The sequence below is a fragment of the Haliotis asinina genome, chromosome 8, assembly GCF_037392515.1.
Source record: "Haliotis asinina isolate JCU_RB_2024 chromosome 8, JCU_Hal_asi_v2, whole genome shotgun sequence".
Taxonomy (NCBI): Eukaryota; Metazoa; Mollusca; class Gastropoda; order Lepetellida; family Haliotidae; genus Haliotis; species Haliotis asinina.
The window spans coordinates 51,249,954-51,276,388 of NC_090287.1; the positions used below are offsets into that span (position 1 = coordinate 51,249,954).

A 26,435-nucleotide genomic window follows, 5' to 3' on the forward strand; every position below is an offset into this window, starting at 1 on the left:
TCTTCATCTGTTTTCCTAGTAATCAATAAACAATAAGTCATGTGACCTAAAGAGATGTCCTGTGAAAATTGTGAACCATTTGAATCCATGAAACAAGGTAACGTCACATTTGTGGGCACACAAATGCCTTCGGCAAACATTTCATTCATATGTGGAGTATTAGGCATATTCATTTTCCTGAATCAGTGAATAATAAAACTTGTGAGTATACATGAAGAAGATGTGTATTTAAAACATAATTTTCACTGTGCTTCCCTTACATCCACAAATCACAAACTATGACGCACATACCTCACATAAATCCATGCTCATCAGATTTCACTATTTACAATCTGCTGTAGTAAAGGTGGAATATTTCTGTGACTTCTGCAACAAACTGAGCAAAAGAGAATTAGCATAAGTCGTTAGTTTATGACTAGTGTAAAAATTATTGTAAAATAGAGAATATCTGAGCATAGACAGAAAGGGCTCAATTTTGTTTTATTTTGTTAATTTGATTGAAGAAGCCTTTATCTTTCTGTAAAATATGTTTCTTTCAATGACACGGTCTAAGTCGAAACTAATTTCTACATGAAGTGTTGCGTTTTGGGACCTGGAGTGGAATGGATTTGTTTCCTTCTTCATTTTCCTCCGTCTTGTTTCAGAATTAATGGAGAAGTTTGTGTGAAAGAAATTGTACCAGATGAAGTTCAAAGGATAAAGGTGGGGATTATTTTACATCATTATCTTGCTGATGTTATATTGATATCCAACCTGCTGAGAAATGATCAGATTTTGATCATGATGCGATTTCTTGTCTGTTGTATGTCCAAGTACACTCTGTCATCCAGCTCATCATGCTCATGTTGAAACTGCATTTTATTACTCGCCCATGGAAGATGCTGCAGTGTAATATTTTTACAGCAGTATTACACTAGTGTAATACCGCTAGATGTATGACGTCATAAGGGTTCAGCATTATGCAATAATAATATGTAATGTATTTGACTCGAGGAAAACTGGGAGTCTTCCCACTGTATCTGCAGTTTCTATCAATTTGTGTTGGAAGTAATAAACAGAAAACTAAACTTGCTTCCATGAAATACCATTTTCATTAAACTCATGAAAGATTTAGTATCAAACTCGCTTTTGCTTGTTTGATACCAAATCATTCACTCGTTTAATAAAAATGGTATTACACGGAAGGTTGTTTAGTTTCCTTTATGTCTAGTTTTCTTTATGGAACTGCCTGTTAACAGATAGATAATAGATTTAACTTGTGATTAATCGATCAGTGATTAATGATTGAACAAGTTTTTCAATGAATAAAACTTTCTATCTGCTCCTTGAATCAGGATCTGCTCATAGACTGGACAGACAATCTCAAGCTAGACCTCATCCTGTCCACAGGGGGAACTGGTTTTACTGCTCGGGATGTAACGCCGGAGGTAATATTCATCATTTGTCAAAAACACTTACAAGCTACCACTCTGTGGGCATCAGCCTATAGGGATTACTTTGACAGAATGGTTCCCAGTACCTCATTAGAATTTTCCCTTTAGAATTCTAGGGCGGACAGGGTTTTCAGAACCCAATATTTTCCTCCCTGTGTGAACGCATACAGTGTCAGCATTCAAGTGGAACGATGTAGTCATGGCACTGGTAATATGTTGTGAATGGATTCCAACTACAAATGTCTGTCTGACAAATGTACCTGCTGCTGCAACTAAGTAGAAGGGCTCTGAACAACTACAATGCTTCAGTTGAATTTCTGGTCTTAGCACAACTGGTCTCTACTTCACTGTGCAGAGTTATGTCCCTTTGGCATTCGGGAACCCAGCTTCACCTGGGCCCTTATTCTCAAAACGTTTGTAGCCCTAAGAACTCATAACTTTAACCTTAACCAATGTGTTAAAAATGGGCTTATCAAGTTTGTAATTCTATGAATGTTTTGACTAATTTGAGAATAGCTATAGTTTGTTTGGCTCAAAAAGTCGACTGATGAATTGTGATCTAACTCAAAAACTAATCAGTATAAAATTCTCAATGAAAAGCTGATCATAATCAATGCATTTGTGTGAGGTTTATGCCGATATTTTGTCCTGAAAATAAAACGGTTGTTTAACAAAGTGTCAATAAACATGATAAAATATTGACACAGTTCACTGTTTGTTACGAGGGAGGAGTGCATTGAAAGGGACAGCCAGGTGTTCGAGAAGCAACCTGCACAAGTGTGGACAGAGTTATTTATTCATTAACCTGTGCTGTGCTGTCTCCATCCTTTCACACATCCAGCTGTCACACCCTGAAATACTGTTCAAAAGAAGCTGTAGATGTTGCATACTCTTTTGTATATCTTGAGATGTGTACCTCTTCAGGCAACTAAGGCTGTGTTGGACAGGGATGCTCTGGGAATCACTGTGGCCATGTTAACTGGCTCTCTCAACATCACACCGTTGGCGATGCTGTCCAGGTGAGGGACACTATCAGCATATATCATATACCTAGTGTTTCACATAACAATATGTACCCAGCAATATGTTCTGGCTGGACGTTCGAGGTGACTCAGTCCATCAGATGGTGAGCTTCAGTGACTTTGTTGACATGTCCTTGTATGTGTGGATGGTTGCTATTATGTCGTGCACTAAGTTGTATGCTCCAGAAAACGGATTAATTACAGGTCACTGTCATATAGGTGGAATACTGTGTGATATGAAGCAACAGCTAACCAACATTTTTCCTGAATCCTTTCTCTAGTTTCTACATATTTTAGAAAATTAATGGTCTTAAACCTATACATGTTTTAGATTTCTCTGAAGTGAGATATGTTTCAGGTTGACGTGTGGCATCAGGAAGAGTACTCTGATCATCAACCTGCCTGGCAGCACCAAAGGGTCCGAAGTGAGTAGATATTGTAACTCAATGTGTCCTTTTCAAATTCATGTGACAAATGTAACACAAAGTGATCAACCTGTTCATGTTGAATGGAGTAATACCTTAATGGTTGATGGGATGTCAACTTGATTGTCTGCTATAGGTTTGATTATTTACAGGCCATTGCCATGCAATTGTAGCCAACATATTGCTGATTGTGACACTGAACAACAAATGCAAACACACATACCTCCACAAATGGATTTTTCACCATTCAGAAGTCCCACTTCATGCAGTTCTACTTGTAATATTTGTTTTCCACTCAGGAGTGTTTCCGGTTTGCGGCAGTGGGTGTATCCCATGCTGTAGACCAGCTGCAGGGATCGCGGGAGGTTGTGAGGTCAACACATGCTGACCTTCAGGAGGAGGGCATCCGCTCCAATGAACCAGGGCAGATTCAGGTATGTTATACATTTACATACCTCTTAGCCAACCTCTGTGTATCCAGGAGGGTCCACTGCCCCTTTACACTATGCAATCGTAGCGCTCTGAAAGTATGGCTGTCATAAGTCTTAGTTAAAGTATGGGGGTTACAGTCTTCTTAGTTCTACCATCATAACGCTTTGACTGTGGTCACTTCTATAATTGAACACTGAGTTCATGCTCTTATGACTGAATCATGAAATCGGTCCTAATACCTCAATGTTTTTGAAAGTTCACTTACTTATTGGGCTCCTTAATGTTTGGTCAGAACTTCAGACAGTTGTACACTCTACCTTCCTCCATTACTCATGAATACATAAGGCCTCTGTGTCAGGTAGTTAATGTTTTGAAACAAGGAATCAATTTGAGGACTAGGAAGTCAGCGAGTACAAGACCGATCAGTTCATATTGTTCATGTCTCTTTAGACATGGGCTACGTCCGTGTATTTCTCTTCTACATGTTGCTTTTATCTGAAGCACAGAAAAGGTTTTTTTTGACCATCTCATATCATTGTCTTTATGAAAGAAAAAAACATAACTTGGTTAAGTGATATCTTCTAGGAGATATTATTGCAGTAAGATTCTCTGTATAACCGCTGTATGGGGTGATGTATTTTGAACTCATGGGTGTTTTGAGAATGACAATGTGATGTTTAATTGTTTTCTGTTGTGTCTCATTGTTCCTGGAGATACTAATTACAATTCATGTTCTATTGTTTCTGCTTCAGTGGTGTAGCTTTAATATTGCTCACTGTGACATAAAACAACATTCACTGTCTGCAACAATGTTGCCAAATACTGTATGATTATATGGCATAGCTGGCACTCTGAAAATATCAGTGTTGGACATATTTTGTGTATGACATGAATGCCATCAGATGGGACATAGTCAAATATGGAGAAGTTGGTCTTTTGTCTGTTGCCTTCTGATATACTGGAGAGACGTTATCCCATGAACTGAAAGTTCCCAAAAGCTGACTGTGGCACAAAAAGCCTGCACTTTGTTACTGCTGACCTGATTGGGTGTCTGAAGTTAGGACAGACCTACAAGATAATGGTCTCCTTGTATTTGCCTTGGATTCAAGACTAACAGTCCTTGACAAGTAATTTTGATTCAAACTTGTAATATATTCAAAGTTGGATTTGTCTGAAGTGCCTGTTTCTTACATTCCAAAATCTTTTAACCTTATAACATGACCAGGGGTTAAAAAATCCCATCTCCTGATGAACAGGACAAGTCAGTTTTTATTTCGGGCAATCAGATATTGGTGACTTATGAGTCTGTGGGCGACTAGATAATATTGCTTTCAGTTTCAAACTGCAAGTAAACTTGTATTTCCTTTGATATCTGATCAAAGTGCAGCTATTAAATTTCATATTAACAGAAAGTAAAGTCATTGCTATTTACTTCCTAGTAAATAGTCCACTGTGTATTAACATTAGATACCATGTTGATTTATTTGTTCATATTTGCATCATCATGATTATGTCATGAGAATCAGGACAAATGAAAAATTAGTCAGGACAAGTTACTTTTAAAAACAGTTTTGAACCTCTATTGACAGTACATTTGATAATGCAACACTAAGCATTGTAGCTCTCACTCTTGTTTTGTTCTGACTTTCATTACTCCACGAAATCATCACAATAGACGCGACATTAGGAACATCATATTTAGGACTGGAGAACATTTAATGACATTTGGTCTGATGATGTCCCCTAAGCAGGTTTAGATATATATTAAATTTGAAACAGGGAAGTATGTCAGTTGTGATCCTTGTTGTGTGAACAACAAAACTAAAAACCTCTTTACCTTTTACATTAACAGTCTGCCTTGTGTTGAAAGTCTGATGCCAAAATAAGAGGAAAGAGGAAACCAAATTTATATGTTTAGGAGGCCTTGCTTCCTTGCAAAATCTTGGAAAAAATGTTTATCTAATTCTTTTGTTAGAACCTGTGTTAAGGCAGAAAATGCATTTGTGGCCATTTTACCAATCTTGCAATTTTTACACTTAGGGTATAATTGTCTTTTAACATCCAGGAGGAGACTACAGTCCAGACCTGCTTCAACCTCTGTATTTCATTGTATGATAAATATATCTTATATGATTCAGTTTTTGTTGTCTTTGTTTTTGACGCATCCTTTCCCGGTGTCCCGGCATGGCATTCATTTGTTGTTCTTTACGAATATCTTCTTCAGTGACTTCAGTCATATTCACTGATCCCAAACTTTGCATGAGAGATAAAGACTGATGTAGGGGAGGCTGGTAAATGGCTTAGATTGTGACAAAATGTTGGAAGTCAACCAATATAGTAATGTCATGATGATGGAACCTTGATGTTTTTTATTTTGCAAGCATGGTACCCTTTAAAGGTTTTTCTGACAACCCCATGCCCATCATGTGCCAGTGTATAACTGTTTGTACATAAAACCCATTTCCTGTGTTTAGCACACCTCGGATGAAAGTATGGACAATTCAGTTGAGAGTCTTAACCAGACGCCAGATATTTCCGATCCTGTCATGGACACTGAATTTCCTGGAACGGTTTCATTTGATGCCCTCGACACCCATCCATTGTCGAACTCCACTCCCATCATAACGGACTCCAACGTAGCAGCACCCCTGTCTCCTGGTTCTAACTGTCAAACACAAAATATTACTGAAGTACCCCATCATTCCGAGACTCTAAGTAAAGGAAATGACTCCCAGCCAGAAGAGTTCACCCAGCTTTGTTTCCAAACAGAGCAGCCCAACTCAAACCTTACTGAGGAACCATTGACAATCATTGCCATGGTGCCCAATCAGAATCGCATAACACAGCAGTCATTTGACAAACAGACCAAAGACATCACCGAGCTGTTTCAGTTGCAAGGCAGTTTTGTGGATTCCAGTGAAGCAGTTCTTGCTTGTAAGACACCAGAATTGCAGCCTGAGACTGCACCTGAGATCCAGTGTCCTGATGTACCCGAGATCTTAATACCCGAGTTGAGGACTCAACCTGAAAACAGGTTTGACAGACATGGTGTCGATGTTAGTGATAAACATGGGGATGTATATGAGTTTAATGAAGAGGCTGATCGTGTTCGACCAGCTGCAAGTAGTGCTCAGTCAAACACGTCTAATTCCGAGGAGCCGATTCTTCGCGCCAAGCTTCATAAGAGTGCGGATGATGGGGAGGTAACTCATGTAGAAGTTGGGTCTGCAGTAAAGACCTTTTTACGAACTCATCCAGCAATACGGGGCATATACCTGAACAAAGGCAAGCGTGATGTGAAACGCAACCTGGTAAGGATGAGGAGAGAGACATTGGCTGTGGATGTGGGAAGCTGGCAGCGAGGAACTCACATACATGACAGAAACCGTCTTGATGACCACTTCGATCTAACAGAGGCAGGGCTGGAGAAGAAGAGGAGAGTGGAGAAACGTCTGTCTCGGGATGAGTACGTGGTCAACTGGTACATGTGGTGCCCTGGACATGGCAACTGTCGCCGCAACTGTGGTGGATATGGCAAGTGTGTTAATGGTAAGCTGTAACTTATAGTATCGAAGTTACTGTGTGATGTGTCAAGTGGGAGTCTTAAGCAATCTGTGCTGATTGTAAGAGGCAACTAAATTGATTGGGTGGTCAGGCTTTGTGATTTCAATAGTGTGTCCCGGACAATATAGATTGATTATTAACCTGTAGCTGGAATATTGCTCAGAGGTGGTGTTATGACATCAAAAAAGCATAAATGTGTGTAATGTGGCAAGATTTTCAATGAAATGATGATTTCATTTTGACTCTCAAGTCAAGTGATTATTTTGGGTATACCTCAAAAATCTTTTACCACTATCACATTACCTTCATTATGTTGTTAATACACTGTTTGCTTGTATCAGCGTACAGGGATCTTTTTCTTCATCTGTTGTTTGATTGTATGGATAATTTAACTGAGTTCAGTGCTATTTATATATTGTATTAGGACCTCCCTAGTTGTTAGTAATTATAGGTGTAATGAAAACTATTTCTCACATTTTTAAATTGAAGGGTTCAAGCTATAAAATTTTACAGCAATTTTCCGTGCTACATTACATTTTGTGTTTGTGTCTGTTGAGGAATTGTTTTGGTTTCTTCTGTTGCAGGCTGTAAAGGAAAGACTCACAAGCAGGACCGCCACAACTGCAAGCTGCTTGTAAACCTGAAGATGTTTCTCAGTGATACAGCCAAATGGCGTGTTCACATCAGTGGCAGTCATGTCCCACTTGAGTACAACATCTTATGGGAACCACCTAAACAGAACCAACAACGAATCAACGAAGACACGCGGGATGTCATCCTGGCATCTGTAGCCACGAAGAAGACAAGCTCCTCCCAAATACAGGAAGTGCTCTCTAAGAAACCATCATCTGTTGACTTACCTGCAGTCCCGTCAAAGAGAAAGATCTGCCGCTTTGTGTCTAGTATGAAGAAGCGACGGAAACAGAGAAATTACAACTGTCGTGATAACAGTTTAGATGGTTTTGAATCTGTTAAAAATGGTGGTGAAGATGGATCTGATGGGGAAGGGGCTGAGGATGTTGACACGGAGGGAGGAGAGATCGAAGGGGATCGGGATTCGGAGGAAGTGATCAATGTTGATGAAGATGATGAAGAAAAGGATAACGTAGCCAATAATTCTGTGCCATGTGTCCCAGCATTCAAAGGGTTCCAAGCAGTGTCAGATGCTGTGGGCTTGGATGAGTCCAACATTGTTCCCTCAGTGACATGTTTCAAAATGACGGACCCAGCAGGCAATGTTTACTTATCCTACACCAGAAATGTGCCATCTAATGAGAATGCATCGTCTGCAATATTAACCAATCAGAGTGTTTCAGGTAACCCATCTGTAGCCCACAATGACATGGTGTTACAGATATCCTCAGGTAGTGCACAGACTGGGTTTTTATACACTCCCACGGGAGAAGGGGTGGACATGGCCGGGCCAGACCAGAGCAGCTCCGACCAAGATGTGGCGGGGTGTAGTGATCTTGGAGCATTGTTTCTGGCAACATTTAAACCTCAGTGAGTAGGAAGCACAGGCAGATTTTGGTGGAGTGTCTGAAAATGTTGAGGAGCCATTTTTCATCCGGAGGAGTCCTCATAATATCATGATAAGGATTACAGTTTAACAGAGATCAAAATGCTGTTGCATCAAATCAGAATGAAACTGAGACTCTTCCTAGATTCCAACAGTGTGGGTATGACCATGATGTTGAGGTCATGGAAGAGAGATCAAAATGCTGTTGCATCAAATCAGAATGAAACCGAGACTCTTCCTAGATTCCAACAGTGTGGGTATGACCATGATGTTGAGGTCATGGAAGAGAGATCAAAATGCTGTTGCATCAAATCAGAATGAAACTGAGACTCTTCCTAGATTCCAACAGTGTGGGTATGACCATGATGTTGAGGTCATGGAAGAGAGATCAAAATGCTGTTGCATCAAATCAGAATGAAACCGAGACTCTTCCTAGATTCCAACAGTGTGGGTATGACCATGATGTTGAGGTCATGGAAGAGAGATCAAAATGCTGTTGCATCAAATCAGAATGAAACTGAGACTCTTCCTAGATTCCAACAGTGTGGGTATGACCATGATGTTGAGGTCATGGAAGAGAGATCAAAATGCTGTTGCATCAAATCAGAATGAAACTGAGACTCTTCCTAGATTCCAACAGTGTGGGTATGACCATGATGTTGAGGTCATGGAAGAGAGATCAAAATGCTGTTGCATCAAATCAGAATGAAACTGAGACTCTTCCTAGATTCCAACAGTGTGGGTATGACCATGATGTTGAGGTCATGGAAGAGAGATCAAAATGCTGTTGCATCAAATCAGAATGAAACCGAGACTCTTCCTAGATTCCAACAGTGTGGGTATGACCATGATGTTGAGGTCATGGAAGAGAGATCAAAATGCTGTTGCATCAAATCAGAATGAAACTGAGACTCTTCCTAGATTCCAACAGTGTGGGTATGACCATGATGTTGAGGTCATGGAAGAGAGATCAAAATGCTGTTGCATCAAATCAGAATGAAACCGAGACTCTTCCTAGATTCCAACAGTGTGGGTATGACCATGATGTTGAGGTCATGGAAGAGAGATCAAAATGCTGTTGCATCAAATCAGAATGAAACTGAGACTCTTCCTAGATTCCAACAGTGTGGGTATGACCATGATGTTGAGGTCATGGAAGAGAGATCAAAATGCTGTTGCATCAAATCAGAATGAAACTGAGACTCTTCCTAGATTCCAACAGTGTGGGTATGACCATGATGTTGAGGTCATGGAAGAGAGATCAAAATGCTGTTGCATCAAATCAGAATGAAACTGAGACTCTTCCTAGATTCCAACAGTGTGGGTATGACCATGATGTTGAGGTCCAGGAAGCTCTCTTTAACATGTTTAAGGAAGCTGCAATGTGTTTTTCTGTTGTTTTAGTTTATGATTGGTTGTTATTTACTTTTCCTCATCCTGACTCACTCTTAATTTCTTGTCTCCTTCTCCCTGGTGAAGGTAATGGAATACCTGAAATCCCCTGAAGTTCCCTTCTAAAAGAAGCAGACGTGAAATACACTCACCCACCAGTAGCCTCCCTATTTCCACCAAATTGGTCATATGACTCTCTCCTCATCGCCCGACGAGGCAGGCTGGAGGCACCTGGGGTACCTGATAAGCAATTAAGCATGAGTCAGAATAAGCATAAAAGATAAATTTATTCAGAAAATTACATAATTCTACTCTCAGCAGTATTCCAGTTTATGTGCTGGAATACCCCAAGACCCTTCATACTTTCAAATCCCCTGAAGATCCGCATTAGGATGATCATCAGCAACCCATGCTTGTCACCTGATTGTCATGTCCAGGCTTTAATCATTTAAAACCTGCGACATTATAGCTGGAATATTGCTGAATGTTTCATAAAACTAAACTCACTGACTCATGTACTTCCAATAGCATGAGTGTGAAGAGTTTAAGGATGTGCTGTTATTTGTTACTTAACTGTTTTTATTGCTAAGCTTAATGTAACATTGATGTGTTTCCTCACAGTTTACAGAATTGCCCAGTAACCCTTTCACCACATCAAATGTTATTAGTACATCATTGGCAATCAGACAATATGTACATCTGTTACAGTATAAAAGGTAATCAAGGGCAGGAATGCCTTCTGGGGCTTTTTGTACAGATTACATTTGGCCCATTGTTCAGGGACGTGTACATTTTTTTGTTTTGTTTTATAAACTCAAAGTCACATTTTGAAAAAAGGGGTTGTTGAACTCATCCATGATATTATATAATGTGGCTCTTAAAGAGCCCAAAGTTGCGTTAAGTGACTTATAGATCATGCAGATAGCAAATATCCACGAGTAATAACTGAAAGGATGTTTGCATATGTCCAACTTGCCTTGCCTAATATCTTTGTCAGCTGTGTATGGTAAGCCCACCAAGCTACTCACAGTGATAGCCTGTAGATGGAGCTCTCTATACATTCACATTCATGCAGGCAATATGCTCAATGTAAGGGAAGTTATGGCCTCCATCCTTAAGATTTGTCAGCAATCATGAATTGGTCGCTCTGTGTAACAAAAGAAAATCCATGTGGGAAATATTTGAAGTAATTCCCAATTCACTACCATTGTGTCTCAAAAGACATTAAACAGTTGATGTGTGTTGACTCAATGTTTTCCAAAGTACAAATTTGGGGGATTGTTTCTATGTAATATCTATTTTCAAACAAATTATCTCCTACCACCCTAAAACGAAATTTTCGGTCCCTCAAGACATCCGTGTTGTTGAAAGATGAGAATCTCTAACTCTATAATACAGACAAACAGGATAGTATTTGTAATGTGTATTAAAACTGATTCTGTGATGTCATCACCCCTGATAAAGTTATTGCTCACCTTATTAAGCACTGGTTTGCCTATACCAGCTCCTGTGTTGTTGTTACATTCATACCATTAACCACTGGTTTACCTTTAACAGCCCCTGTAATGTTGTTACAGTCATTCATACCATTAACCACTGGTTTACCTCTAACAACCCCTGTAATGTTGCTACAGTCATTCATACCATTAACCACTGGTTTACCTCTAACAACCCCTGTAATGTTGTTACAGTCATTCATACAATTAAGCACTGGTTTGCCTGTATCAGCTCCTGTGTTGTCATTAGGGTCATTCATACCACTAACCACTGGTTTACCTCAACCAGCTCTTGTGTTGTCAATACAGTCACTCACACCATTAACCACTGGCTTTCCTGTACCATCTGTGACAGTCACTCAAAACATTAACCTATGATTTGCCAGTACCAGTTCATTAACCACTGGTTTTTCTGTATCAGCTCCTATATTGTCGTTACAGTCATTCATACCATTGATCACTAGTTTGCCTGTATCAGCATCTGTGTTGTTATGTTCATTCATACCAGTAACCGCTTGTTTGCCTGTACCAGCCCCTGTGTTGTCATTACGTTCATTCATACCAGTAACCACTGGTTTGCCTGAACCAGCCCCTTTGCTGTTGTTACTGTCACTCATACCATTAACCATTGGTTTGCTTGTACCATCTCATATATTGTTACAGTCCCTGATATCATGAACCACAGGTTTGCCTATACCCACACCTCTGTTGTTGCTGTCACTCATACCATTAACCATTGGTTTGCTTGTACCATCTCATATGTTGTTACAGTCACTGATATCATGAACCACAGGTTTGCCTATACCCACACCTCTGTTGTTGCTGTCACCCATACCATTAACCACTTGTTTGCCTGTACTATCTCATGTGTTGTTACAGTCACTGATATCATGAACCACTGGTTTGCCTATACCCGCACCTCTGATGTTACTGTCGCTCATACCATTAACCACTTGTTTGCTTGTGTCAGCTTTTATGTTGGTGTTACAGTCACTCATACCAATAATCACTAGTTTGCCTGTTCCAGCATCTGTGTTATTGTTATGTTCATTCATACCATTAACCACTTGTTTGCCAGTCCGGGCACTTGTGTTGTCCTTACAGTCATTCATACCATTAACCACTGGTTTGCCTGAACCAGTCCCTGTGTTGTTGTTACTGTCACCCATACCATTAACCACAGGTTTGCTTGTACCATCTCATATGTTGTTACTGTCACTCATGCTGTTAACCACAGGTTTGCCTATACAAGCACCTCTGATGTTACTGTCACTCATACCATTAACCACTTGTTTGGTTTTACCAGATCTTGTGTTCTTACAGTATCTAATAACCAATTATACTCATACTATCAATTAGTCTGTGGTGTTTCTGTTCATTGGTTTATTTATCTTTGTTAGGTCAAGCCTTGACAAGGCTAGTGAAACAAGACTACTTTAAAACAGTTTCAACTAAAAAAAAGAAAAGTAATATATTTTTGATTGCATATATCTGTAACCCCGGGCAGTCAGTAGCCCTGTGGCTAAAGGTTTCACTCAACATGACAAAGACCCATGTTCAATTCCACACATGGGTTCAACTTATGAAGCCCATTTCTGGTGTTCCTAGTGGTAATTTTGCTCGAACATTGCTAAATGTGGCATAAATCTAACCTCACTCACTCATCACACTCAAGTGCCCCAGTACTACTATTCATTATCATAAGGTAACTGAAGTATATTAAAGGCGACACTAGTTGTTACTCCACATGTCAGTATTTCATGTCATCATATAGCAACCTGGAGAGTCAGTAGATCAATGGTTGTTTGCCTTGTGATATAAACACTGGTTACTTTGCATGTTGCCCTCAGCAAGGGGCAGTTTGTACCCCACCAGTTTCTGTCTCATCGGTCTCATAAGCCTGAAATGCTTCCAAAAGTTCAACCACATTGTAAATTGTTGACTTTACAAATGAGTTCCTAAACTCTGTATGTTAAAGTTTATTGGCTGCTCCACTGTAAAGCCACTGTTTTCACTTGATGTACCAGACATTAAATATTGTCTTTACAGTTTTTATTGTGTTTGACTTTTTTTGTGGTCAGTTCACAATGGAAGATGTGAATGAAATAAATGTGTATGTAGGACTTAACTTTCATATATACATTCATATATACATCAAAATTAATTGCTGATCCCTGCTGCTGTCCAGTGGGAGACTATGTACAACAGTACACGTCCCAGTGCTTGTCAACATATCTCATGTACTTTTATACCCAATATCTTCAGCCTTATTGTCAAGGCCACCACGAAACATTGACCACTTTTACAGACTCTTAACACGATATCTCATGGGCTGTTGTACTCAGTGTCTTGAAATTTTGTGACAGCCTACACTGGGAGATTTCTTAGACATGGGTGACCTGATATGGGTGACCTTGACCTTATCTTCAAAGTCACCATGACACTTTGAACACTTCAAACTCTTGTTAACATGATACCTCATAAAATATTGCACACAGCGTCCTCAGTTCTGTCGACCGCCCACACTGGGTGATTATGCAGAGAGCAATCATTTCAGGCATCTTGCATGTGACCAAAAAATATGAACTAGTAAATATGTTAAAATATTTCATTCTTTACGATGAGGAACATTAGCAAGCACTTGCTGCCATCTTCAGTTCTTCTTATGCAAGTGTGTTTATGTCGTGGGTTTCCTTGACATATTCTACACGTACTGAGAGAGAAAAATAAGGGGTCTCATACAATTTCAGATTCTGGAGGTAAACATTGCAACCAGTATCCACAGATGTTTTGACAGGCAGTGCAGAGTTATGTCCCTTAGCCACTAGGGCCATCTGGTGTTTGGCTCAAGTCCCAAATAAATTAGTAATAATACTGCTAATAATAGGAGTATTTGTATGGCACTGACTTCACCACACAAAGCAAGTGCTTAAGACGCATGAGGCAGAGAATTCCAAACCTTTGTCCTGATATGGCCCTTTCTTGGTGCAAGTGTTCTGGAATCATGATTGGTTGCAATCAGATTTAGTTGTGCAGTCAGCAATGCTGTTTCAAAAGTGATCATTGGCAAAACCTTGGTAAAATCCACATGCTGAAACTAGACCCTCTTCCCCAGCACAATGCGCAAACAATTCGTCTAGACAGAGATGTTAGGGTGGATCAATGGCATCTCCACTCCCCTCGTTGACGATGGACAAGCTTGCCATAAGTGTCACATCAACAAAAACACCTTGTCGATTGATTCCTGCATTCTATGTTGCGCTAGTTTCAGATAAGCATGAAATACCAAGTCTATTCTTTGCTTGTTAATTAACGGACTCCATGGTGGCTGCCATATTGGATCAAAGTCTATGTAACGTGATTGGATTTGATAGAAAGAATTCATGTTGCGATTTGTGATCGCTAGGGTATTTTATGAGAAACGGGAAACAGAGGTTACATTGAAAGATATGACAGGAGTAACCTCTGTGGGAAGAGAATGGCTTTGATAGGACATACTGCTTAACAAACTTAAAACTGTTGAACAGGAATGGCCAGGACTGCATATCAAAAGTGCTGTATAGCCGTATATTGTGACAAAGGTGACAATTTGTATTTCAATATATATTGCAGTGTGATGAAAGTTTGACAGTACATGAAGATCCCAAAAACTATTAAGAATGAATTAAGTGCATATCCCTTATGCTCTGTTGCCACCATTTTGTTGTCATGGATAAAGGGAAGATCATGCGAGAGAAAAATTGCAATGAATCTCGAGGGAAAATGTGATTAGTGAAAGAATTCATGTGTTGATTTTAGTTGAAATAATACAAATAATTATGGAATTTGTCACATTTATTCTTTTTAAAACCATTATGCTGTAATATTGCAATATACCAGCAATACTCTGCAGTCCTGTGAAGACATGATGTCAGGTGCATGAAGCATTTCATTTGTAAAGGGTATTCTTAACAAGGAACCGATATGGAGGATGCCTGTTGAGTTCATACTGTTTATATTTGTCTCTACACTTGATTGTCTGCCCTCTGAGAAAACCTTCCATACGTGGTTAGTCGGTAACACTGAGGAAGTGACCACCCCTATGTATTTCTTCAAATAGATGGGGACTAATGAGCATTCCAGTCGTCATCACCATGGTAATCATCATCAAGAGAAACATCATCATGGACATCACCACCATCACCATGGGCACGATCACCATAGCAAACATGGACATGATCATCACCATGGAAACAATGGCCACAATCACCATCATGGCCACCATGGACATAGTCATCACCATCAGCACAGGGATGGTGGCCATGGAGACGGACACCATCACGACCTCAAAAGTAGGTTCTAGTTGATATCAACAAACTACATATTCTGCTGTAAAATAATTTTAAATTTAAAAGCACATTTGGGCCTACATCTCCCAGCTGTGTATACTTAGTTTTTTAGAAACTTATGCAATATAGCTGGAATATTGCTGATTGTGGTGACTAATCCCAATCTGTCAGAATGGTTGTGGTTTCCAATCTTGGTGAAGCAGTTTTATTGTATCATCTTTTGAATAGTTTTGAATTTGTTGTTCTGTATGTCTGAATTAGGCCAGGTGGATGCTAACCGTGTGGCATATCGCCCTCGTGAGTCCCCGTATCCCATCGTGGAGGTGGATGTAGCTGTCAGCACTGTGTTGGACAAGGCCCTGGTGTTGGCAGCAGAGACCGTTAGTTTCAGAGGTAAGACACAGTCTAAGTAAACTTAGTCTCGGTACTTTTTGTTGCACTACACTACTGAGTCTAACAAACCCTAGTAGGAGGTCGCGTCAGATGCATCCAGGGTTTAGTTGAGATTTATCGGAACGTATCACCTGGAGATGTCGAGGATGAGTTTCGTAACAAGAGGAAATATCTCAACGGAAGTTTGAGTGGTGTATGTCAGATGTAATTTTGCCTTTGATTTTCTTCTTAACATTCTTCCATTCTTATGTACAAGTAATGTAAGCTGTAAAGCCGTTTAACACTGTTATTCCTGGTCAGATTTGTTTTGCAACAACATTGCCTCGCCATCAAGCGGTAACTTGATATATTAGATGGCACATCTCTGTGACTTAATAGCCACTGTTTGCACATCATCGTACCCAGACAATGTGGCTCACTGCACGCAGTATCCAGGAACGTGTAGTCCACTTGGAATAGTCCATTGTGAAATAATAACCAAAATATGCGAGTTGCAACCTATGTGGAAACCAAATCCTTCTTGTGCTCGTCGTCTGTTTCCTGGTCAGATGTAGCAGATTTATTCCAAGGTCATATTCATATTTCAGAGTCTATAGGGCGACATCTAGCGGAGGACGTTTTTGCCAGAGATCCTCTTCCTCCATTTCCAGCCTCCATCAAAGATGGCTATGCAGTCATAGGTACACTACTCTGCATCTGTTCACTGTACAATACTGGGGACCTGTGAAGATACGGGTGGGAATTGGTCTACAATGACTCATGCTTGTTATAAGAGGCGATTAATGGGATCAGGTGGCTAGACTCATTGACTTTGTTGCCACATGTGATTGTATCCTAATGTTGTAGATTGATGGTCATGCTGTTGATCATTGGATTGTCTTGTTCAGAACTGATTATCTACTGACCATGGGCATGTATCTGGAATATTGCAAAATGAGACAAAATGGATTAGGTGCTTAGGTCGATGCAGTTAGTTCAATGTCATTGTGCCCCAATGATTTTAAACTTTATTCATAATATCAGCCACTGATTTTTCCGGTCAAGACTCATATTTTTACATGCTAATTGAAATAAATATGGAAATAAACAGGATTAGGACACAATCCCATTGCATATCCTTGCAGAGTGGATCTTCATCAGAGATGTTTAGAATTGTTATCATGCACCTTGGTGCATGCTTTACATAATGGCAAGAAACAATATATATAGCTTGATATTACAGATGATATGTAAAAGTAATTTTGTATAATATTGATAATGTCTGAAAATATGAATAATAATGAATGCATTTAACATAATATTTAATTTACTGATGTACATGGTTTGTGTTTCAGTCTGAGATTTTCCGTACATAAGTTAGTAGTGTCAGTTTAGAAAATATATGGCTTTGTGTTTGTAGTTCAAAGGAGAAACTGTCTCTTATTGTTAGTTCCTATGTTCTAGCGTCAGACGGGGATGGACTTCGGCAGGTCATAGGTGACTCCACCGCAGGAGATGTGGTCAGTTTTGACTCTAGCTTCTCACTTACTCTTGAAAGAATTGACATACAATGCACGAAAAAGTTTTGACATAACAAACTTGTTTGACGCTCAGTTTCTTTTGATACAGAGGTCACCAAATAGCATGCAGGGGGTAAAACCCGTGACGTAATTAAAGAGATGATTTATATGGCAGTGACAGAAAGCAATATTATTTTCTTGGAGACGGGTCCGTTGACCAAACAGTGGAACCAGTTGTCAGTGCTACCCAAAATTGGTTCTTGACGACTTTTCATAATGTTTGCATTGATCCCACATTGGTAAATATAGGTGTTTTGTATGAATAGGTATAGAAAAACAATGCCATACAATGTTTTGAAATGAGAATTGAAAATAGTCAATTCAGTACTGTCAAGGCAGGAAACGGCTCAATCCAGTGAAGATACAATGTGATGTTTCAGCCAACAAGGGAGGTAACTCCGGGCTACTGCATGCGTATCAACACAGGTGCTCCCCTGCCACCAGGGGCTGATGCTGTGATACAGGTGGAGGACACCATCCTTACTAAACACTCAGAGGATGGACAGGAAGAACTGGAGATTAAACTGATGACGGTTCCAAAGAAAGCCCAGGATATCAGGTACAATCACACACTGGTGAAAGAAACCTCGGTGATGTGGAGTATACAGAATATCAGGTATTGACATGAACAAATTAGTAAAACAGGCCTCGAAGATGTGGAAGCATGTTATTGTGGTGTTCTCATTTCATCTTTAAATAAATCTTTTATAATCTGAATGAGAAATGAATAATATATACTACTCACACGTAGCTAAGGATCACAAAATTTCACAACTTTACTTAAACGTGGATTCATAATTTGTATCCATGTAAAACTGGATACATAATGTGGTAACACCTCTGCAGGCAAGCAATCACTTTAAACTAACCTCGTGCACCTGACACAAGAGTAACCATAGAAATGGTTTTCATGGCACCAGTCAGCCATTTTGCAAATCATGGAACGAGTCACTGGCAAGTGCACAATACCTGTCAGTAGCAGGTATAGATCCACAAGATGCAGTGACATAATGAAACCTAGGATCCAAGCTTACAACAAGTTTAGATATATGAACCAAATTTGAGCTGAGGTCATAGTTTTCTGCTGAATCCATGATTTGATCCTTAGCAAAGTGTGAATAGTACTTAAGTTATGGCCTATTTCTGACTATTGTGTGTTCGGTTTTCAGACAAGTTGGTTCTGATATTGAGAAAGGTCAAAAGGTACTAAGTCAAGGCCATAAGTTGGGTCCCTCGGAGTTGGGGCTACTGGCAACGGTTGGGGTGACATCAGTCAGCTGCTACAGAAGGCCTGTTGTTGGGGTCATGTCCACAGGAAATGAGGTCAGTTTTCTTTCACACTCAGTCGTGTGCCTTAGGTATAATTTTCCAGGTTTAAGTGGAACATTCCCACTCCTAGTAACAACATTCCATCAAGAGTTATCTCCCTTGTTTGCATTTTGTAAACAAAACACTAGATGAAGAGGCGATTTTGTATTGCAATATTCCTGTTGGAGTCAATACTCTCCAAACATTCATGCTATCACTAAACAAGAGTTTCAATCTATCTACAGTGTACGAAATTCACACTATCCATGCAACTAAGGCCACACTATTGTCAAGGTGTCACTATGGTGCATCTCAAATTATGGCCATCACTGACCACAAGAGTATGTCATCGAGTTTATCAGCGAGTTGGCAATTCCGAGAAGCGCCATCCAGAATAAACTAGCGCAATTTCACCTTATCTATCCCCACATTCTACTCGCCCTTTGCCAGCATCCTAACACATCTCTCACCATCTCACACCCAGTCCCGCTGTCTGCTGTGATACTTCTGAGCTGCTATTGTGACCGTTGCATTGACTTCCACCTGGCTCAGCATGAAAGATCTCTTAGGAGAATTCAGCGACACAAATGGTGTACATGTAACTTCTAGGCCACAAATGCCACACCACTTCTGTATTAATGTACTACATAGAATCTCCACATTCACTACGACAAGTTGATATTGTCCATGTGTCGACCTGATGTAGAACATTGGCATATCTTGCTGAGTCTAAAGTGAGTGTTGTCTACAAGACTACTGCATTCTAATAGATCTATACAGGTTACATTGACCTAACCTTGATACCCAAATTGATAAAAGTTTCATGTTGATAGAGTTGCAGTTGCTTGCATCATTCTGTGTTATTGAAGAGTTAATGTTTGACAGTGAATGGCTGTATTGATTTTGAAAATTTGATTGTACAGTTTCTAAGGTGGAATGTCAGCACAAGGTGACATAATTTTTCAAACTCATGTAAGAAATTGCCGTTTCAGCTACTGCTTTGCTCAATCTGTACAAATCCTTTATTTCAGTCTAGAATTGTTGCATGGCACTGGATCAGAGTTTTTGTGCTGACTGCAATGATGTGAACCAAAATAAGTTCACAAATAAAAATGTTATGCCAACACAATTGACTGCCATTTTGATTGTCTCTATCTTTCATTCCATATTTAAATCATTTAGTGAGGATGCTGATCGATATAACTGTATCAAAAGTCTGTCATTCTTGTTTGATATTTGATTCTGAGACATGAATAAATCTCCATATCAAGCTCGCGAACACATGAGGGTATAGGAACAGAGGATCAAGGGTACAGGATGTTACATTACATGTCTGAAACTGTTCCAGGTTCACAGCATGCAATAATACCCTGGGACACTATCAACCAATTTTACAGACTACGACTTTCAACGTATCCCAGTTGTGTAGATCGATGTTGATCACTGGATTGTCTGGTCAATGTTTTGATACAGATGGAATATTGCTGAGTGCGGTGTTTAGCAACAATCCAACCAGCTTGGTGACGTGATTCATTGCCAGACACTGGCATGGTTCCTTTGCTTGCTATAGCAGTCACTAGAATGTCGGGCAAAGCTTTTTTTTGTTAAAGGTTTCTGTTGTGTTGATTTGTTGGAACATTGAGGAGTGCTGCATAAATGAAACAAACTCTCTAACAGAAGTCTTTTGTCTGTCCATGCACAGCTGCTGGAGCCGGAGGATCCTGTGGCGGAGGGGAAGATCCGTGACTGCAACCGTACCACCCTGCTGTCTCAGCTAAAGGACTATGGGGTTCCTACAGTGGATCTTGGAGTAGCCAGGGACAGGTAGGTTCACGTGTCTGTTGTGGATGAGCTGTCTGAATAGGCATGGACTAGATTGGCTTTACAGTAACTGAAGGCAGACTTATATGGGTCAGACTGTTGAATGGCTATAACGAATTCCACTACATCATCGTCTGAGTGATAAATCAATTTCAACAAACAGTACAAATCAGACTGCTTGAACTGCATCAATTGTGTTTACAGTGTGTAGAGTCTGTTCTAGTGGCAAGGTGGATGTGATAGGGCCAATCAAATTGGTGTCATGTGGTAAATGTTTTTATGCAAACACAAAACATGGCTTCGTCTGCTTGAAACAAACACGCCTGGATTTTTCACAGGAGGAAACAGAGCATTTTGTGGCTCATTATCTGAGTCATGATACACTCTGAAATATTGTGGGTATCCAAACCTTCGCTTGGGCATTGCTGTCATAGTATTGTGCAGCAAATAATAGGGGTTAAACCGTATACAGCAGTATTAGTAAAACCACAGTATTTGGCCTTCAGTTCAGTATACTGTAATGGAAGCCAAAAATTCACTGTTTTCGTACCGTCATTTTAAGAACCTTTTTATACCTTTCAAAATGTCCAGAAATTGAATCTTGTTGTCCAAGTCTATTCATTCGTAGATGGCTGCCATTTTCCTCTAAAGTAAGTTTGGAATTGCCTTGAATGTTGTCTACTTAGATCTACAAGTCAGCAAGGCATCAGTACCTGTGTTCCTTTTTCAGATATTTCAAATAGAAATATTTATCCAATTGTGTTATACCTCCAAAAACTCTATGCATCATGTAAGTATATCATTTGCATTAAAGATAAGTTGTTACATATCGTAAGTATAAAATTCCCACTGGATTTATCCAAATACGACTGGTAGAAGATGTTACACTTGCAACTACTCCAGTGATTGAGTGAGTTAGTGTAACGCCACACTCAGCAGTATTCCATATGGTGGTGGTCTATAAATAATCAAGTCTGTATCAGACAGTCAAATGATCAACATGATGAGCATCGATCTGCGCAATTGGGAACAGATGACATGTGTCAGCGAGCCTTACCATCTGATCCGGTTAGTCACCTCTTATGACAAGTATAGTCACCTTTTAGGACAATCATGGGATGAAGGCCTATTCTACCTTGGACCTTCATGGGTTGCAGCTATTCCAAATTTATGCATGTCTGAGATTTCATACCTTTTACTGAACTAATAATATTAAACAGATAAGCTCATTGAAATTAATATTGAATGTGTTCTAAGATTTATGCAGATATAATTAAAATTTGATATCCTGAATGTTCTGTGTTTAATTTTGCAGTTCATATCAGTGTCATTTTTTAATCTAATCAACTGAAAAAACATTACCAGCAGCAAAAGATTCATTTGTACTGGAATAACAAAATGATTTACTGGATGCACATCATATTACACCTCGATATGTTTCAACAACTGGTCAGCTATGAATGTGACAACTTGACCTGAAATGAGGTGTTATTCATAGACACTTGATCATTCAGCAAACTGTCATCAACCTGAATGATCTCGTGTGAGATCTGGAATACCTGCTATTAGGAACAATGCGTGAAGGATCACTTGCCATTTGCCATCCAGTTCTTATGTGTTGAGTGAACTTATTGAAATTATTTAATATAATTTATCTTATGACAGTTTTGTTCATTCAAAATAACAAAGATTGTTTTCCCATGCAATTAAACAATGTAAGGTTTAGTTTAACTCTTTTTGTCAATTTTCTGCATTATGATCTTATCTCGTATACTGAACCGAAACGGACCGAACTGAAGGCCTTGTACCTAAAGATGTACCGTACTGTTGTGAGAGTGTACTGTTTCACCCCTAGTTGATAACTGCTGCAAAGTCTGACATTTTGATACCATGGAAACAAAATTCTGAGAAAATATTATGAGTGTGAGAGATTATATCGGCGGATTTAATCATGTGAGGGATAACAAACTGACTAGTCGATATTTGTTACATATCCATGGAACACATTGAATGTATGGAAATCAGCAGGTCGTTATGACGTGCCGACCAGTGTGAGTCATACTTCATGCTTGAGGTGAATAAGGCTTGGTGTATTGTGTTTAATGTAGCCCAATGGCATGGCATGTTGATTATGTCAACCACACTGGTTGTGAGGTTTGCTTGAATAATTGTTGACTGTATTGTTGTAAAACAGGTCTGACAGTGACCCACAGTATTTTAGCTAGCTTTTACTCTCCAATGCTTGACAAATGGCCCACTACAAACTCTAGAATCATTGATGGTATTTTCTTATTAATCTCTTTGTGAACTGAACTGTTTTGGTTGACATGTAAATAAGGTTACATTATCGCTGACAATTTCGTTTGCCCATTCCTTTCTTGTTTCTGTTGTCTGCAGTCCAGATGAGCTGATGAAGGCATTGCGAAGGGCAATTGACAGTGCTGATGTGATTGTCACAACAGGGGGTGTGTCCATGGGAGAGAGGGTAAGTAGAGGTAGGGCCGGGCTGGGCGTTGGGGTTGGGGGGTTTTGGGTTGGGAATGGGGGCTGGGGACTGGGAATTGGGGCTGATGGCTAGGGTCTGGGGGTAGGGGGTTAGGGTTGGAGTCAGAACGGACTGGGATGGGTCTGCGTCTGTTTTTTGGACAGGGAATATCTAACCTCACTGATAAACCTTCTTTAAGGTCAGTTTATAATGCATTCAGAGGTTCATGCTGATGGAGTCAATACTCATTGGACTCAACAAGTTTCAAATTGAAACTACTCATTGGCTTCTTTACTGTTTTGTGTGCAGGACTACCTGAAACAGGTTCTGAAACAGGACTATGGTGCTGACATTCACTTTGCCAGAGTCTTCATGAAGCCAGGGTAGGTCTTTTATACATGCTTACTCAGTTCTGATCTTATTTGCTTCATACAAAAACATGTTAAAAAATGGTACTTGTTAATCTTCCTGGTGCTCTATAAGTGAAGTAATTATTATTATAATTCTAAACCTCATTTCATCACAAATGTAATCTGTGCTATTGTTGTCTCTAGGAAGCCAACGACATTTGCAACATTAGAGCACAATGGAAAGAGGAAACTGTTTTTTGGTCTGCCTGGCAACCCTGTTTCGGCTATAGTTACATGTAACCTGTATGTGATCCCTGTTGTGGCCAAGATGTCGGGCAGCCCCCAACCCAGGAGAACTGTGCTGCAGGCAAAGGTGGGTGTTTGGGGTCATTGTTGGTCATTGTACCCTGGGATACAATATAAGTTGTTCACTTGTCATGAAGGGGGCATGGGTTGATGTACCCTCAATGTTTGTTTTTGTTTCCTGAGCCCAAAGGGCCCCTTCATGACTAGTGAACAACGTATTTAATATATATTACTGAGCACCTCAATGTTAATTTTGATTTGGAATTTGAACTGTTTGAAGCATGGGTATCGGATTGTACACTTCAGCCAACATATGTGAATCAAACGATTGGAATCTTGCATCTTGCTGTTTTTCCTGCTGATATTGTCTTACCGAAGTCGCCAAAAGTCCCCTTCTTAATATTTTCAGGGACTACATTTGAATGTTTTGTCAAAATTTATTTATTGGAATTCTAGGCAAATCCTTACATAACCATTGCTAGATTTTGCAGGCGACACAAGAAAAACAAATTGAGAGTTATCTCCCATTCATCAATTTGCATTTGCATGACATTGGTAATTTCTGTGTATCCTGCGTGATTCAATGTTATTCGAGACAAAAAAGTACGACCACAAAGTACCGGATGAGTTGCCATTGGCAGCAGGGTACAGTACAGTGTACTTCTCTTGTAAGTGGGGCTTGAAAATAATAGAAGAGTAAGCCAGGTTGGTGTATTATTACTGTATTTACTACAATGATGGTCAGTAACAGAGGCTGAGTTTGTCAGAGAGTTACTTTTAGTACATTACCCAAGAGAGGTACAGGTCTTTGTTTGTTGTAGTGGTATACCCTTGTTCGACAAGGTGGGTGACTGGGGTCAATACTGTAATGTTCTTGTGGTTGTTAAGTGGGTGGCGTTTTCATCAGTGTTGGATCTTGTGCTGTACTGAGTTATATACCCGACATTCCTGGATCATCTGAGCAAGAAACCATATTGCACAGACACACTGAAACAACTGATGATTACTGATAATAACTTTTTATTCCAACTGATGACAAACTGATGATAAGTAATATCACATATGTTGCTCTGTTGACCAGTTTGAGATACATAACTAGCAGATTATTTGAAAAACTACACAATATTTCCTAAGTTACTGTATATTTGATTTAGTGTCCTCAACCTACCATGATTTGGGTTCACCACATCAAAGGGTGTCAAATAACTTCGGCCATTCACTTCATCTTTCTTATCTTCATCACAGATATCTCAAGATCTCCGTCTGGACCCAAGACCTGAGTTCCATCGTGCAGTCATAACATGGACTCCAGGAGAAGCTATCCCAGAAGCCACCAGTACAGGAAACCAGATCAGTAGCCGTCTGCTCAGTATGAGCACTGCCAACGCCTTACTGATGCTGCCTCCAAAGTCTGAAAGTCAGACTGCCTTGAAAACGGGAGACATCGTCAGTGCCATGGTGATTGGCAGAATCTAGTCAAGAATTCCAACACATATTTCCATAGCAACCTTCCAACAGGCCACAACAAGTCAATTTACTATATATATGTGTCCAAGTTGAAATGAACTAAGCACGCTTGAAGTGGTTAAAAAAAATGAGTTTTACAGTTATTTGTTTTTAGTATCATTATCATTCCAGTTTGCCATAGCCCTTGTTTATATGAGTACTGTAATATCAATCTTTTACAAGTATGTATTACTCCTTGCAAATTTGTCCAGGTCTGGTTCATCCATAGTACACATAGTGGATGCTAAAAAAAGAGCTGCCTTTTTCTCTGTTTAACATCTTCAGTACATATTCATATAAGAAACTGCTAATCCCAATCATAAACAGCCCATGGAGATTAAGGTAGATTGGTCGTCAGCAACATTTGCTTGTCGTAAGAGGCAACTAACTTGAATGGGTGCATTTGTTAATGCATTTCATCGTATCCCAACCGCCTAGATTGATGCTCATGATGTCAGTGATAGGATTGTTGGTCCAGATACGATTATTTCCAATCTATTGTTATATAGCTCAATAATTGCAACAGATTGTGATAAATGACACACAAAATCATTAAAGCCACAATGTCAAACTACATTTCTCTAAAAACACATAATGCCTTTCTCACAATAATGCCAACTATCAGCCCTCAGGAAAGCTGCCGTATAATTCATACCCCAAATTTTACGTATTTAGATAACTATATCATATTAAAATGTTTGAATGAATTGATGCAATGTTGCATTAAATCGACTCTCACGTCTTCTGCCAGGGGAACATTATTTCAAGCAAACTCCATAGAGTTATGTCCCTTAGAGTGCAATTTATGGATATCTTGCGCACAACTTGTCATTGAGCAATCATTTACTTTCCCTAAATGGCAAGTGTTATCTGTTTGGAAGCTGTTCACCTCAAAGTTTCAGATATTGATTTAAGGCAAGTCATGAAGATGCATATGCCCTCAATATATAAACTATGGGCCAAAATATTAATGTAAATGTGTGACATTGTGCCTTCAACAATGTGGGTGTCACTGCTTCTACCAATTACAACCATTTTTAATATAAAAATTCTTCAAAATATATCAATTTATCTTTAGATAGGAAATATGCTCCTT

General features: G+C 39.5%; 1 protein-coding gene across 2 annotated transcripts in view; it reads left to right on the forward strand.

Moving 5' to 3' along the window:
- The window catches only part of LOC137293821 (gephyrin-like), a 34,628-nt gene extending 8,602 nt beyond the window's left edge, over positions 1–26,026 (forward strand). The window contains exons 3-18 of one of the 2 annotated variants that reach the window (XM_067824578.1): positions 645–702; positions 1,335–1,427; positions 2,358–2,452; positions 2,814–2,880; positions 3,180–3,314; positions 15,383–15,614; positions 15,873–16,004; positions 16,592–16,684; positions 17,448–17,503; positions 17,944–18,122; positions 18,733–18,886; positions 20,574–20,695; positions 23,090–23,177; positions 23,487–23,560; positions 23,732–23,900; positions 25,079–26,026. In XM_067824578.1, the coding sequence (XP_067680679.1) occupies positions 645–702; positions 1,335–1,427; positions 2,358–2,452; positions 2,814–2,880; positions 3,180–3,314; positions 15,383–15,614; positions 15,873–16,004; positions 16,592–16,684; positions 17,448–17,503; positions 17,944–18,122; positions 18,733–18,886; positions 20,574–20,695; positions 23,090–23,177; positions 23,487–23,560; positions 23,732–23,900; positions 25,079–25,309 (1,978 nt within the window). In that variant the 3' untranslated portion in view covers positions 25,310–26,026. Of the gene's footprint in view, positions 1–644; positions 703–1,334; positions 1,428–2,357; positions 2,453–2,813; positions 2,881–3,179; positions 3,315–5,786; positions 6,862–7,460; positions 8,434–15,382; positions 15,615–15,872; positions 16,005–16,591; positions 16,685–17,447; positions 17,504–17,943; positions 18,123–18,732; positions 18,887–20,573; positions 20,696–23,089; positions 23,178–23,486; positions 23,561–23,731; positions 23,901–25,078 lie in introns of those variants that run through there. The other variant, XM_067824577.1, reaches the window with a different exon arrangement.
- The last annotated feature ends 409 nt before the right edge of the window (positions 26,027–26,435 follow it).